This window comes from Sparus aurata, chromosome 6 (genome assembly GCF_900880675.1).
Source record: "Sparus aurata chromosome 6, fSpaAur1.1, whole genome shotgun sequence".
NCBI classification, from domain to species: domain Eukaryota; kingdom Metazoa; phylum Chordata; class Actinopteri; order Spariformes; family Sparidae; genus Sparus; species Sparus aurata.
This window is the reverse complement of record NC_044192.1, coordinates 26,290,883-26,304,000: the sequence shown is the minus strand read 5'-3', so window position 1 is coordinate 26,304,000 and position 13,118 is coordinate 26,290,883. Positions and strand designations below refer to the sequence as shown.

At 40.4% G+C, this 13,118-nt stretch overlaps 1 protein-coding gene across 6 annotated transcripts in view; it reads right to left on the bottom strand.

Annotated features, from left to right (window-relative positions):
* Positions 1-927: 927 nt before the first annotated feature.
* tacc1 (transforming, acidic coiled-coil containing protein 1) overlaps positions 928-13,118 on the bottom strand; it is a 35,916-nt gene continuing 23,725 nt past the window's right edge. For 2 of the 6 annotated variants that reach the window (XM_030419630.1, XM_030419625.1), the window contains exons 3-14: positions 11,086-12,487; positions 10,563-10,604; positions 10,072-10,135; positions 9,182-9,371; positions 8,073-8,140; positions 7,504-7,644; positions 7,327-7,403; positions 7,159-7,202; positions 5,339-5,502; positions 5,138-5,244; positions 4,889-5,009; positions 928-2,730 (exon numbers count right to left, since the gene is read on the bottom strand). In XM_030419630.1, the coding sequence (XP_030275490.1) occupies positions 2,665-2,730; positions 4,889-5,009; positions 5,138-5,244; positions 5,339-5,502; positions 7,159-7,202; positions 7,327-7,403; positions 7,504-7,644; positions 8,073-8,140; positions 9,182-9,371; positions 10,072-10,135; positions 10,563-10,604; positions 11,086-12,416 (2,415 nt within the window). In that variant the 5' untranslated portion in view covers positions 12,417-12,487 and the 3' untranslated portion in view covers positions 928-2,664. Of the gene's footprint in view, positions 2,731-4,888; positions 5,010-5,137; positions 5,245-5,338; positions 5,503-7,158; positions 7,203-7,326; positions 7,404-7,503; positions 7,645-8,072; positions 8,141-9,181; positions 9,372-10,071; positions 10,136-10,562; positions 10,605-11,076; positions 12,488-13,118 lie in introns of all 6 variants that reach the window. The other 4 variants (XM_030419627.1, XM_030419626.1, XM_030419628.1 and 1 more) reach the window with 4 other exon arrangements.

Sequence of the window (13,118 nt, the reverse complement as noted above, 5' to 3'; positions counted from 1 at the left end):
TTAAAATGGGGGTGTTCATTAAGCGGTTAAAAGGATATTTTAATCTTAAAGGGACTTTGCCTGGTTAAATTAAGGTAAGAAAAAAATCAAGCACAACATGATTACATTATCATGCAGTTAGAATTTCTCTGCCACTATTTTACAAACGAAAGCTGCATTGAGGGGCTTGATTGGAGGCATTAATCTATAGTATATAATTCTGTATTTTTGTATGTGACCTTTTGACTTCTCCAAAAAGAGGACTGCTTCTTGTCTCAGTCAGCTGTCTGTTACAGATTTAGATTCCTTAGACTTTTTTTTACATGTAGAAAAAAGTCTGAAGTGTATCTGGTTACACTGAGTGGCTACAACAGTAAAACTTGCAGGCCACATTTGGTGAACCACTCTGCATCAAACAGGTTTGTCTTCAGGGGTGAAAGCAATTTGGATTTAACGAGGGTGGCCACTTGTTTGTCTGAGAAAACATCATTAGGTTAAATGTTCTGGATAGTAAGAAGTCAGCCTGTTCCTTCGCTAAACTGATTCACGAGTTAAAAGTGTTGGAACAATATTATGTAAAGAAGAGTTCCCTGCCAACTTTATCTCTTCTTCCATCAATCCAAAATGTGATTTACAGTTCTGCTATAGCACAGTTGTAGCAGAAAGGAGGCCGTCAAGTTGCAGTCAAGTTGCAGCACAACAAGCTAACACACAACTGCACAACTTTGTTGATACATTTATGACTGCAGCTGCAACCTCACAAAAAAGGCACTGACGGCATGATGGGAAAAAGTGAAAGTGCACTACCTGCAAGAATTTTGTCTTCTGGTTTCCCAATAGGAATAAACAATGACAGATTGCATGATAACAGGAGCAACGAGGATGTTGTGTATTTCTGATTTCATCATGCTCTCAGCTTAAATGATTCAGGCGAAAGAGGAACTGGCATAATATTAAATCTTAACCATTTATTCAGGAATGCACAAAATATAGCAGGTAACATACATCTGAGTATACTTCATTCTTCAAATTTACAAATATTAGGAACAAAAACTCTTTTCATAAAGTATAAAATGTACACATATTGTACTGCAACAATGGATTTGCATTGAAAAGCACCTTCAGACTAATGTCACACCACTATACCAGGACACAGAGTCACATCGACATCCATCTCATTTTACAATTACGTTTGGCAACTGATTGTGCTGACGTGAAAGAAGGAATCTGTCCTTTATGTCGGAGACAAATGTGACCAAAAAATACACTTGTGTGCTCCTACTGGTTCAATCTGACCAGAAAATGCTGATGTTGGCAATGAAGACATTTTTACATGATGAACGTCTGCTCATAAAAACACAGACCTTAAAGAGTAGCCCGCCATTCATCTGCTGCAGGTAAAGCATCAAAACTGAAAACCAATTATAAGTCATTGTTGTTCAGGATATTTTGATCATACACAATTTATACTATATACAGTACACTTTGGAAGCAGAGTTTGGAACGAAAACTGCAGGAAGGAACTAAGGAAACTTCTCTTTTTTTACCAAAATAAAGGCACACCAGCAACATCTCGGCTCACGGACAAATGAATTGAATACAGTCCAACAATATTTACATGGCAGCGACAGAACAGGAACTTCGTCAGCACTCAAACGAAGAGCGAGAAAATTAAACATGGAACATGGTTGAATAATACGGTACAATAAGAGCAAAGTTTTTACTGCTTAAGCTTCAAACCAGGCTTTACTTTCCGCCCATCACTGTCAAACCATCATCAAATGAATAAAATATTACAGATCAGAATTTATGATTCTCTTAAGTGCTCTCAATATTTAACAACCCCAGAGATTTATGGCGGGGCATAATGTGCATGATGTCAAAACTCTGTGGTTCAACTTCACACTCTGCATAACTGAGGACTTTAACACACATTGAAGATGCAATCCTGTGATACAAAAAGCACAAACAACCTCAAAGGCAATTTAAGAAATACTCTGTAGTATGACTCTCAGTTCATTTGCTTATGAAAGAAGAGATAAGCAGCAGAAGTAAACTGTATCACAAAAGAAATGGAAGCAAGAAATATCTATAGGCCAGAACACTAATACACTATGATGAGTTTAGGCACTCAATAGAGAGAATAGTCCTTTCTGATGATTGTATCATCGACACATGTACTTACATGTAGACGTACTGTGGTCAAAGATGTCTGTGCGGTATCCACATCGTCTTTCCCTTAGTTCCCACATTATTCCCTACAGTTTTGTGTTAAACATGCTGTATAAAATGGTAATGGAGTACAACAAAATAGCTGTTGTTTCTCAAATGCACACATTCCCAAGAAGAGTTTAAAACGAATGATTATTTGAACCATAAAATGAGTCCTTACTTTAGATCTTTACTTAAAGATCACCAAGTCATGGTGCTTCTCCTTCAAAATAAAATATATTTTATGATAAACTTGTGCTTCTTAAACGGCCATGACATGCATAACAAAATGATCAGTTATAGTTCTGGTTTCATATTTCAGTCTGAAAAGATGAAAATACCAACAGTTCTGTATTTTTGAATGGGTTTTTAAAAAGAACCATATGAGCAAAGACAAAAAAAAAAGGTGGACTTGTGCTTAAATGTGATAATGTATGAATTTACATCAATGCTGCAGTTTGATTTAAAGGCCTCTTATTCTGTTCCCAGTTTGGCGATCAGTTCATCGCAGATCTTTGTGAGCTCCTCGATCTCTTGATTCTGTGAGAGACAGAGAGAGAGAAACAGTTTTTAGACGTTAGGGTAGAAGCTAAAACAGAAACATAATTCTGTTCAGGAACAATGACAATCTTTGCATCTGAACACAGACAGGAAATTTTTCTCTGTAGCAGAAGAGTCCATGTGCTCACCAACGAAATTTTAACTCTGCTGTGTTCAACACTCCCCAGTGGTGGAATGCAACACTTAAATATGACTTTATACTTCTAATAAACAACATTTCAGAGGAAAATATATATTTTTTAAACTTATGCTTTTTGACACTTATGATAAATCATTAGTCTGTCATTACGATATGATATGATACAGTACTAAAACGTTATACAAAGTATCTGGCTTCACAATGATAATAAAAACAATAAAATGCTCTTACATTTATCTGTTAGTGATGAAATCAGAACAATATATTTTACTATACTTTCTTATATACTTCAGTATATACTCATACTATGATATTTGATATTTTAATAATTGCTTTCTGATAATACTTATCACAATAACATTTTGAATTCAGTCCTTTTAGTTATTTATAGACTTTGGTATTTCTACTTTTTCTTAATTAAATACTAAATAAAACAGTTAGAAAAACACAATGATGTTTTCTTACTTATTTTTTAGGAATTATGTTCTTAGGAATTATGATGTTCTGTGTCTATATTTCTCTTTAATTTTCACCAGGTTCTGGTTTCTGTATATAAACACTGCCCCCTAGTGTCAGAAGCTGTGACAGTGCATTCACAGATGTTTGTTAAGTCTGTGCTCAGTGCCTGCACACGTTTAAAGACTTTACAGATTAGTGTTAATGAAGTACTTTTCATCACTGTAGGAATTTGTAAAAGATAAGGGGAAGACATGTGTATTCCTCTCACTCAGCTTGAAGACAAGACAAACACAATGAAGGAACAGGAAACAACAGGCTTTGTGGGAGTTATGGTCTTAACCTTGGAAAACAACAGTGCTGTAATCTGGTGAAATAAAGGCCACAGGAGATCTCACCTGTGATCTTACTTGATTACAGTAATGATTCCCACATACCACAATTAACTCATTGATGTTTAAACATGCCTTGTGTGGCACCTGTAGGGCCCTATGATTTCCGCGATCACGGAATTGCGGACGGAATCTGCTTTTTAACACGGAATATCGCGGAATTTGACATAATTTCACTGAAATGTTGTTCTCGTGTGGAAGAGGAACTTTTGTCTGGGGAAAACTGCACGGGGGGAACCAAATCTGGGTGGCACAACAAGTCGCCGCCCCCCTCCCCACAGACTGAGCTCCCCCGTCAAAACATTGCAAGCATGGCGAAGTGGCTGCCCACGGCGCCGTCTTCGTCGGCGAAAAAGCTGAGAAACTTGACATTTACCCCTCAGTACAGAGCCGAGCAGTTCCCGAACGACTTGTATGTGTCAGGTGAACTGTTGTTTTGCAAAGAAGCAGACCTGAGAAATCATAATTAAAGATGTAATGCGTCAGAGTTAGCCACTGTCCGATTCATATTATTGGCATATAATACCAGAGTGACTGTTAACTGCTGCTAACAGTAGCTGCTGTTAGCTAGCTGGCCCTGTTAGCCACAGCCTTCTTAGCTGACTCTGCCTGGGCTGGGAGGCTTTTCTGGATCTGCCTGAGAGCTGACCATGTTTTTATTCAATGAAACCCATACAAACACAAAATATACTACTGTATGAAGACATGATGAAGTCAAAATATTTTTGATGCACTTTACTGTACTGTATGGTACAGTATTGAGGAAATATGTTTGTCCCCTCAATTAATTTAAGGTAATTTCTATTTAATTTGTGTACATTTGAGTTATTTACATTAAAAACACACTGTTTTTGGTAGTACAATAAGAGTAAATCAGGATTCACAAAAATTAAAACGGAAAAAACGGAATTCCCAAAAATTAAAACGGAAAAAACGGAATTTGGGAAAAAATAAAACGGAATTTGGGAAAAAATAAAACGGATTTCATAGGGCCCTACACCTGTTATCACACTTTAGACTTGACAAGAAAAACCTATTAGCCAACAGGCAAACAACATTCTCAGTGAAAGGTGTATTCCAGATTGTTTTTCCAACATACCCTGCCTTAAACACAATTAATCCACTTTCATCATTTTTGCAGTCGCCCTACCTTCTGAAGGACAGCTCTCTCAAGTGAATCCACCTTCATCTGCTCCTTCCTCAGGCTGGCATTTAGTGCGACACCCTCAGCGGTGGCTTTGGCACGTACCTGTGCTATCTCTTCATTAGCCCTTTTAGACAGTAAGTGAAGGAAACAAGAAATAGGACGTCAAAATGAGAGTCTAGACTTGAGATGTAAATAGATATTCAGGTTTAAAAACCTGTCCGATGATTTTATCTTGCACACATGGGGGCTTACTTGTCCAGTTTCTCCTCAGCGTGCACTTTGAGGGTTTGGTATCGCTGCTCTTCCTGCTTGATCCGCATCAGGTAGTCCTGCGCACACTTCTTCAGCACCTCCTCATTCTGGAGAGATAGAGGAACATAATCAATGATCTGACTTTTATGTGGTTGTGGGGGCTGATGCATCCCATGAGAGTCATACTGAAGCTCTACCAACCTTCTTGAAGCCCTCCAGGACTCCCTTCATGTTCTCATACCTCCTGAAGAGGTCTGCAAAGGAGCGCTCTACAGAGTTGAGGTCGGCTATGGCCTGATCCCTCTCTATGGTCAACTGCCTGACTGACTTACTACAGGACAGGGTCTTCTGCTGCTGCTCGTCCTCTGCAAACATCAGAGGAGTCAAGATATCAGATTGAAGGAAATAAAAGCTGTATACCACATGTTGATGCAACAATACAAGCAATGACAGTTGCAGAGCAGTGGTATATTTCCATTGTTTTACACTGTGTTTGACATTAAACAGAGTCTATGACAAGGCTGCGTTTCAACACACTTTAAAGTGAAACTCTCTCTAAAAAGCAACCAAGGCTTTATTTGTGATTGAATATGAGTCAAACCTTCGTGCAAACGCATAATTATGACGAAAGAGGCACTTTTAAGATTTACCTTAGTTTCGTTTTCGGGCAAGCTAATTTTCAATGGGGTGCAGGGGCACTTTTACGCTAGCGTCAAAATCGCTATTTTTAAAACACTAAGAAGGCTCGACACAACATGAAACTTTGCTCGTAGTATCACCAGGGTCTCTACACATGAACACGAGCATTGAGAACATTGTTTGTGTATGCAAAGTTTACTAAAAAGAAGGTTTTTGAACTACTCACTGTTGGAACTGGATCCCCGGCGCGCCGCCGTCAAGGCAGACATAAAGTGTCAATCCCCGTGTGCAACCTAACAGGCAGAAGAGTAATGGTGAACCTCCTACCTGTTAGGTCGCACTCGGGGATCGACACTTTTTGTCTGCCATGACGGTAGCACACCGGAGATGCTACTGTGAGTTGTCGAAAAACCTTCTTTTTAAGGTTTTTGATGCTAGCGTCAGAGTGCCCCTGCACCCCGTTGAAAATTAGCTTGCCCAAAAACGAAACTACGGTAAATCTTAAAAGTGCCTCTTTCGTCCTAATAAATAAAATAAAGCCTCGGTTGCTTTTTGGCGAGAGTTTCACTTTAACATGCCCTCGTTGACTTTTCCTCTGCACTGTCACCACAAGTGTCGTCCCATTTGTCTGAAAAACTGAAGTGAACTTGGTGGACTTCAACTTCAGATGGCTGAGGGGTCAAGACAACAGTGAAAACCACTCCGGTGTAAATCACTCACAATGCATTGCAGTTTTAAATTTGGTGCAAGGAGATACATGGTCAGGTGGAAGTAAATGAAGGAAAATTCAGTCAATTTACTTACAATGAACTATGACTATCATTCTGCTCTTAAAGTGGCCTCCGTGTGACATACGCTCTTATGCAACACCAAGGGCAGGAGGGAAGTGAATAAGGGGAAGTTGTAATGAAATAGAGATTAGTGCCAGCTCATGTAGGTGCTTGAGTGTGTTCACATCCACACTGGGTGTGGGACTCTAAACCCTTTTTATTCTAGTAGTTCTCTTATTTTAAGCAGCAGGACAGTGATCCAAAACATACAAATAATAGGTTTTGTTTTGTTAACGGTGGAATATACCTGACAGATCAGGTAAACTTTCTCTCATGAAGATGTAAACACTCTCAGTAAAACAGGAGAAATTGACACATGAAAGTAATTGTCACTGTACTACTGCAGACTCAACACAAAAACATGTACTTGACTGTAGACATTTTAAGTACATTGCGTCGTTATGATATGCATAAGAGTAAGAGTCACAATGTTAAGGGAGTGGTCCTGAAATTCACAAGCTACTTATAATAAGACATTTTGGATGCATGATGTGCAGGGTTAAACAAATAAACCCATGTATGATATACCCCCACCAGGTGGCAGCAACTTACCAATCATCTGTGCAACTGTTTTCTCATATTCTGCCACTATTTTCCTGTCAGAGAAAGGATAGAAAGTACACCATGTGTCAACTTACTTCCTATAAACCATTTATATTTTAGCACTGGAAGATTTCTAAATGTGAAGCAAAGTTCGGTGGAAACACTAAAGCTTCGTACCTCATCTCCATAACCTCAACTCTGCTCTCCTCGTACTTCCTCTTCCACTCATTGACCTCAATCTCTTTAGTGATGATCTGATTTGGCATGAAGAGAAAGAAAATTCAGATCTATGAATGAATCATCGTCAGATAAACTTCATTAAACGAGTGCTGTCTCTGGCTGTGTGTGACGTACCTCTTCTCTGATCAGGGTGAGTACTGCGGCCTTGTCCATCTCACTCAGTGGGATGTTGTCCTGGGACAGTGCTGCAAAGTCTGGGGCCTCACTGCTGGTCACCTTTGTTGTTTGGCTGATGGATATCTCACTCTGTGAAACATGTAGAGAACATGCAGCGAGCTCAGATCTGACAAGAACATCCAAGATCCTCACATTTTATAAGCAGATCCCTTACGTCACATCAAACCTCACTACTTTTTTTTTTCATTTAGGATCACAACAGTTCATATTAAAGTTGATTTTATTAATCAAACATTTGTATACCCTGAAGGTTTAAGTGTGGTTGTCTTAGGCAAATATTGCGAGAGTAAAAACTATTAGATCATTGCAGCAACAATAGCTAGCGGGGCATAAGAATGCAAAACACAAGTTACCTGTTGTCCCAGTATGAAAAAAAATGGGACTGAAATTATGGTTAAACTACACTTTCTTCTTCCAAAAATAAAAAAAGAACAGTTTGTTGAAAACAAGCCAGTTATGTTTAAATATTCACAGTGATTCCCAGCTGTTTTTTAGACTCTACTTACTATTTCCTCTTTTAAACTGCAGATGTCCTTCTCCTCCAGTTCATCTGCAATCTTGGTCTCAGGAACTTCTAGGGGAGAACAAAAAACAAAGAAATTATTCACTGACAGCTGTAATTTTTTCTCATTACCCATGTTTAAGTTACAAAGAAGAGGCAGATCTACACAGCAATCTTTGCTCAATGTCAAAAACCTGCCTGAACATCTGCGTTAAGAATGTGAGAACTGTTTGTTTTTGTTAAATTGCCTTGCTTCTGTTTCCTTGTTCCCCAGTGTATAGCTGTCCCATATCTCAGACTGGGCTTTGCTGAGCATGCATGCTCCATTTTTTTTCATCTTAAATTACGACACAATCATAGGGCTTTGCCGTCTCCATGAGAAAACTATGTAACTGAACCACTCTCATTGTTCAAATTTTCCAGATTCACCTATTGCTGAAACAGACAGCATTACGGTCATGCTGACGTCTATACTAGCATACCTTGTGCATACACTGCCTCATTTATTCAAAAAATTATTTACTAACATAAATATATTACAAAGGTTGGATAGTAATATGTTACATAAAATGAATTACTATAATCTGAATCTTTTGTTGATAGTGTTGAACCTCGCCCCATCCTTGCTAGTCAACAATTGAGCCTTTTTTAGGATGACCCTTTCATACCCAATTGTGGCACTATCATCTGTTAACAATTAACCTGTCCCTGTAGAACAGGTGATTTTGATTATTTCACAACTACCTAAAATGTATTGTCTCTGCACTGTTTTCAAGTGAATATAGGTCAAAAATGATTAGCAAATCACTGCATTCGGTTTTACTTAGGACTATGCTTGACATGGCGTCCAAACTTTTGGGAATCAAGGTGATAATCTTTAGGAGCTACTTGACGTGATAAAATGTGCATTGTCAAGGGACAGATAGGTCAATTAGTCATTTCACTAAAGTTGACTTACAGGGAAAGAATTGTCATCTTTAGCATGTATTTTTATGACCCAATAATCACCTTAAAACTAACCCTTTTCTGATCTGTGGAGCCAAAAAGTCTCTTTATCACTCCCAACAGTGCTTTAAATTCTGCACACTGGAGGATTTGAAGATCCAAACATACCATCTATAACAGGTATATCCTTGGTTTGCTGTTTTTTCGCAGGTGCTTTATTGCATTCAGGTTCTCCTATCTCCTCCTGGCCGTCTGATGTCTGGCCCATAATGCCGGTGGAGGCAAGCTTCTCCTCGTCAGTGGCGTGATGAACTCGCTGAGTGATCTCTGGTGTCTGAACCACCACCTCATCCTCCTCCTGGACATAAAGGGGAAAGAAAGGCTCAACATTATAGTGGGATTTTATTTCACACATAGAGGCTGTTCATGCATTGTGTTATCATCTGTCCTGAGTGATCCGATCACAAGTGGATAACTCTGTGTACATCAATTCACACCTGGCATTCAAGAAGCTATTTTGCAAAAATATGTTCTCACTCAACAATTCTCAAAATTGTCTGGGGATATTACACTCATTTGAGAAGAAAGAAGAAAATAAAAACAATGTTTACATAAAAAACTAAGTGTATATGTACCATGTATGTGTATTAAAACATGCACAAATGTGGACACAATCCTGCATAATGCTGGGGAAGTAACATTTTTGGGCCTTGATAAACTCTGTTCAATAATTTATCTTACAGATTCTGCTGTTACATAATATCTTGAGGATATCACCTTAGGATAGAGGAGGTGATAATGTCTAGGGGGCATGTGGGGGCAGCAGACTATTATTCGACTGCAGAGTGATAAGTCACAGATCTGTCACCATGCCAAGCCAGCACTGCAGAGTTGGCGACACTGCTGATGCTACTGTCTGCTTGTGTCACAGTGTACACAGTGTATGGGTGTGTGTTGAGGTGAGGCTGAGAGGTTAGACAGCTGCTGAATAATGGACAATGCAGTGTCACTGCAGTAAGATGAGACATTTCCACCTCACACAGAAGAACACACATTACCTGATTGCACACGTCAAGCACCAATGACTGGCTCTCATCGTACTTCTGAAGTTTACAGGAATTCCTACAGAACAAGCACATGATGACAATAAAAGTGTCAGAATGAGTAGATCCAAAAGTAGTAGATCCTTTAACATTTTAATTCCTCCTGTTTCTACATCCATAGAGCTGCAAGCATTTCTCTGCCATATTAAATGAGTACCACATATAACCATACTAGTGCTGCCGAATTTCTGGAGGGTTGCAAGATGGGACAAAATAACTTGTTGATGTAACAGGGGATGGCCTTGTGAGTTGAGTTGAAACCAAGGAAGACATCATTTCCCTCTCATGCTCCTTCAACAGGTCAGTCCTGACCCTAGCACATGCCATCATGAGTGTAAAATGGAAAGCCAACATGCATGAAAGAAAGAAAGAAAGAAAGAAAGAAAGAAAGAAAGAAAGAAAGAAAGAAAGAAAAGAAAGAGACCGTCGATAGGGAGAGTACTTACAACAGAAAACAGAGAAACTTGACTTGCTCAGACTTCCTGGGGCTTATCGAAGTGGACGAAAGCAGAGGTTGAGGGTTTGCGTAACACACAAGAGAAGGAGGGATGAAGGATGGAGGGGATAGTGATTAAAAGGGAATGGAGAGCGGAGCAGGGGGAAGAGACAAAGAAGAGCGTGTGAGTGACTAGAGGTGTTCAGCTCAGCATGTTAGACACGCAGAAGATAGTTTCAAGGTTTGAGCATAAACATGAGATGCTGACAGAGCTAGAAAAGCTGAAACTAGTTCAGAGCACTGCAGCTATAAGTACTTTTAGGAGCCTATATATAACCTGGGAATTGCATCAATGGTCAGTATGCGGTGTTAAGTGTTTGGCATGTGTTCAAAGCGTTGTTTGGTACGCACATATCCAGCCAAAGAAAGATAGATCTAAACCTTATATGAGAGTATAAACTGAAATATGATTTTGTATTATTGGTTATAGTGTGAGAGCCTCAAAATGATAAAGAAAGACTTGCACGGCTGACCTCTCTTTGCTCTTCTTGGGAATCTGCCTCACTTTCTTCTCACCCGCCGGTTGTCCTGCTTTCTGTTTGCCCACTTCTTTTACTTTTTTCTCTGGCTGAGGGGCGCTACTGGAGGATTCCTCTGTGCTCAGGGCTTTGGAGGGTTTAAAAGGGTCCACAGAGTCATCAAAATTGTCTGGATCAAAACTGTACGAGCTCTTAGGAAGCACTGGAGAGCCGCTCGTTTTGTTATTGCTACCAAATGGATTGAAGTTGGGATCGTCCCACTGATTGGGATCAAAGTTATATGTTCCCGTCTTAGGAATAGGAACATCATCAAGGTTCAGAGGTGCAGTAGAGTCTGATCCTGGCAAAGCAGTTTCTAGAAGAGGATCAGAAACTGGTTCCGGTGCTGGTTGAGAATCTGGTTCTGACACTGGTTGTGAAACTTGTTCTGACACTGGTTGAGAAAGTGGTTCTAACACTGGTTGTGAGTCTGTGGGTTCTGGTGCTGGTTTGCTAGAGGCCGCTGATCCTTTGGACTTCTGCTTCTTAGCTGCGAGTTTGCTGATTGTCTTTTTACCACCTAATTTCCTGGGAGGTGGTTTGCTGACTGTCCCTTCATCCAGACCGAACTCAAGCACCACAGGCTTCGCCTTTGATAACGACTCAATCGTCTCCTCATCTGCTGGAGGTGCTGAGCTGGCCTCATAGACAGGCAATGAGGCGCCCAGGGGTTCGAGTCTGGGGAGAGAGCTTGAACCACAAGGTGGTGGAGAGTTTGGGATTTTGGATCCGCCGCTGATAAAGGGGTTAAAGCTGTCATCCAGCTGGTCAGGGTCAAATTTGTAAGTGGCCTTGGGAACAGGAAGTTCTTGTTCTTCATTTGTTTGGACAAGATCGTCCAGCGCGGCCTTCACTGTCAGAGATGGAGGCTTTGACTTGCCAGTTTTAGTCTTTTGAGGGGGCTCGGTCGGGTCGAGACCATTGCACTGTGGTTCTGGCTCAGCAACAGGTTTCTGCTCAGGAAGCTCCAGAGCTGGGCTGACTGCAGTTTCAATGTTCTGGACTGATTTTGCCTCTGGTATTGGTTCTGGTATTGGAGCTGGAACAGAAGCTGGAGCCTGTTCCAGGACAGGATCTGGAAGTAGGATGGGGACTGGGGCTTGGGATGGCTCACAGGATGCCGCTGTGCTTTCAGACACTTCAAACGTATCCTTCACTGGGGATGAAGCAGGGACAGGCACAGAGCCCAGATCTTCTGGAAGACTCTCTGTTTGTTCGGCTTCCAGGGTCTGGATGTTTACTTTCAGTGGGCCACCCATGGGCACTGCAGGCTCGTCCTGACCCATGGTGGGGCTGTTCAAAATATCCTGATCCCAAACAGGAGCAGTCACTATCAGGTGCTCCTCTCTATCCACATCTGAAGAAGAAGATAAAACACCAGAATCAACCATAAAAAATACATTCAAAATGCAAACCTTCAAACTGCATGCACACCTCTTATGCTTATCCAATCAAATCTAAACTCAGATGTAGGTGACGTCTGATTGGTTACAAGCCAGCGTACTCTTCCAATTGCTGCTGTTGCCATGGCGATGTCTTACTATGAGGGACATGACATTTAAACCAAGCAGTGTATTAGAAAACAGAGAAAACAAGAGCTTTGCTTTATTTTGAGGTGGGTGTTGAGCACAACAGGGACAGCGTCCAGTGTGGTGTAATTATTGCCTCCAGTGATCCTTTTGACACATCAACATATTTCAGTGTGCCTGTCATAGCTACCACACTCATGTAATATTATGTTGCTAGGAGACTAGCATTGCCTGCTGTGTTTCTACCTACTTCCATTCACGTTTGTGTGTCTCCAGTTTCATTTTCAAAGTGTTCCTGCTGCCCAACATGCCCATACAGATGTGTACTGATCCAAATCTACATGCATATTCAATGGATAGGTATAAGAATCCCTTTTGTTCTCGTATTCTTGTGTTAATCAAAGCAGAACATGTCACAGCAGGGCTACAGTTCACACAGGTACAGTACCTGTTTGCAAT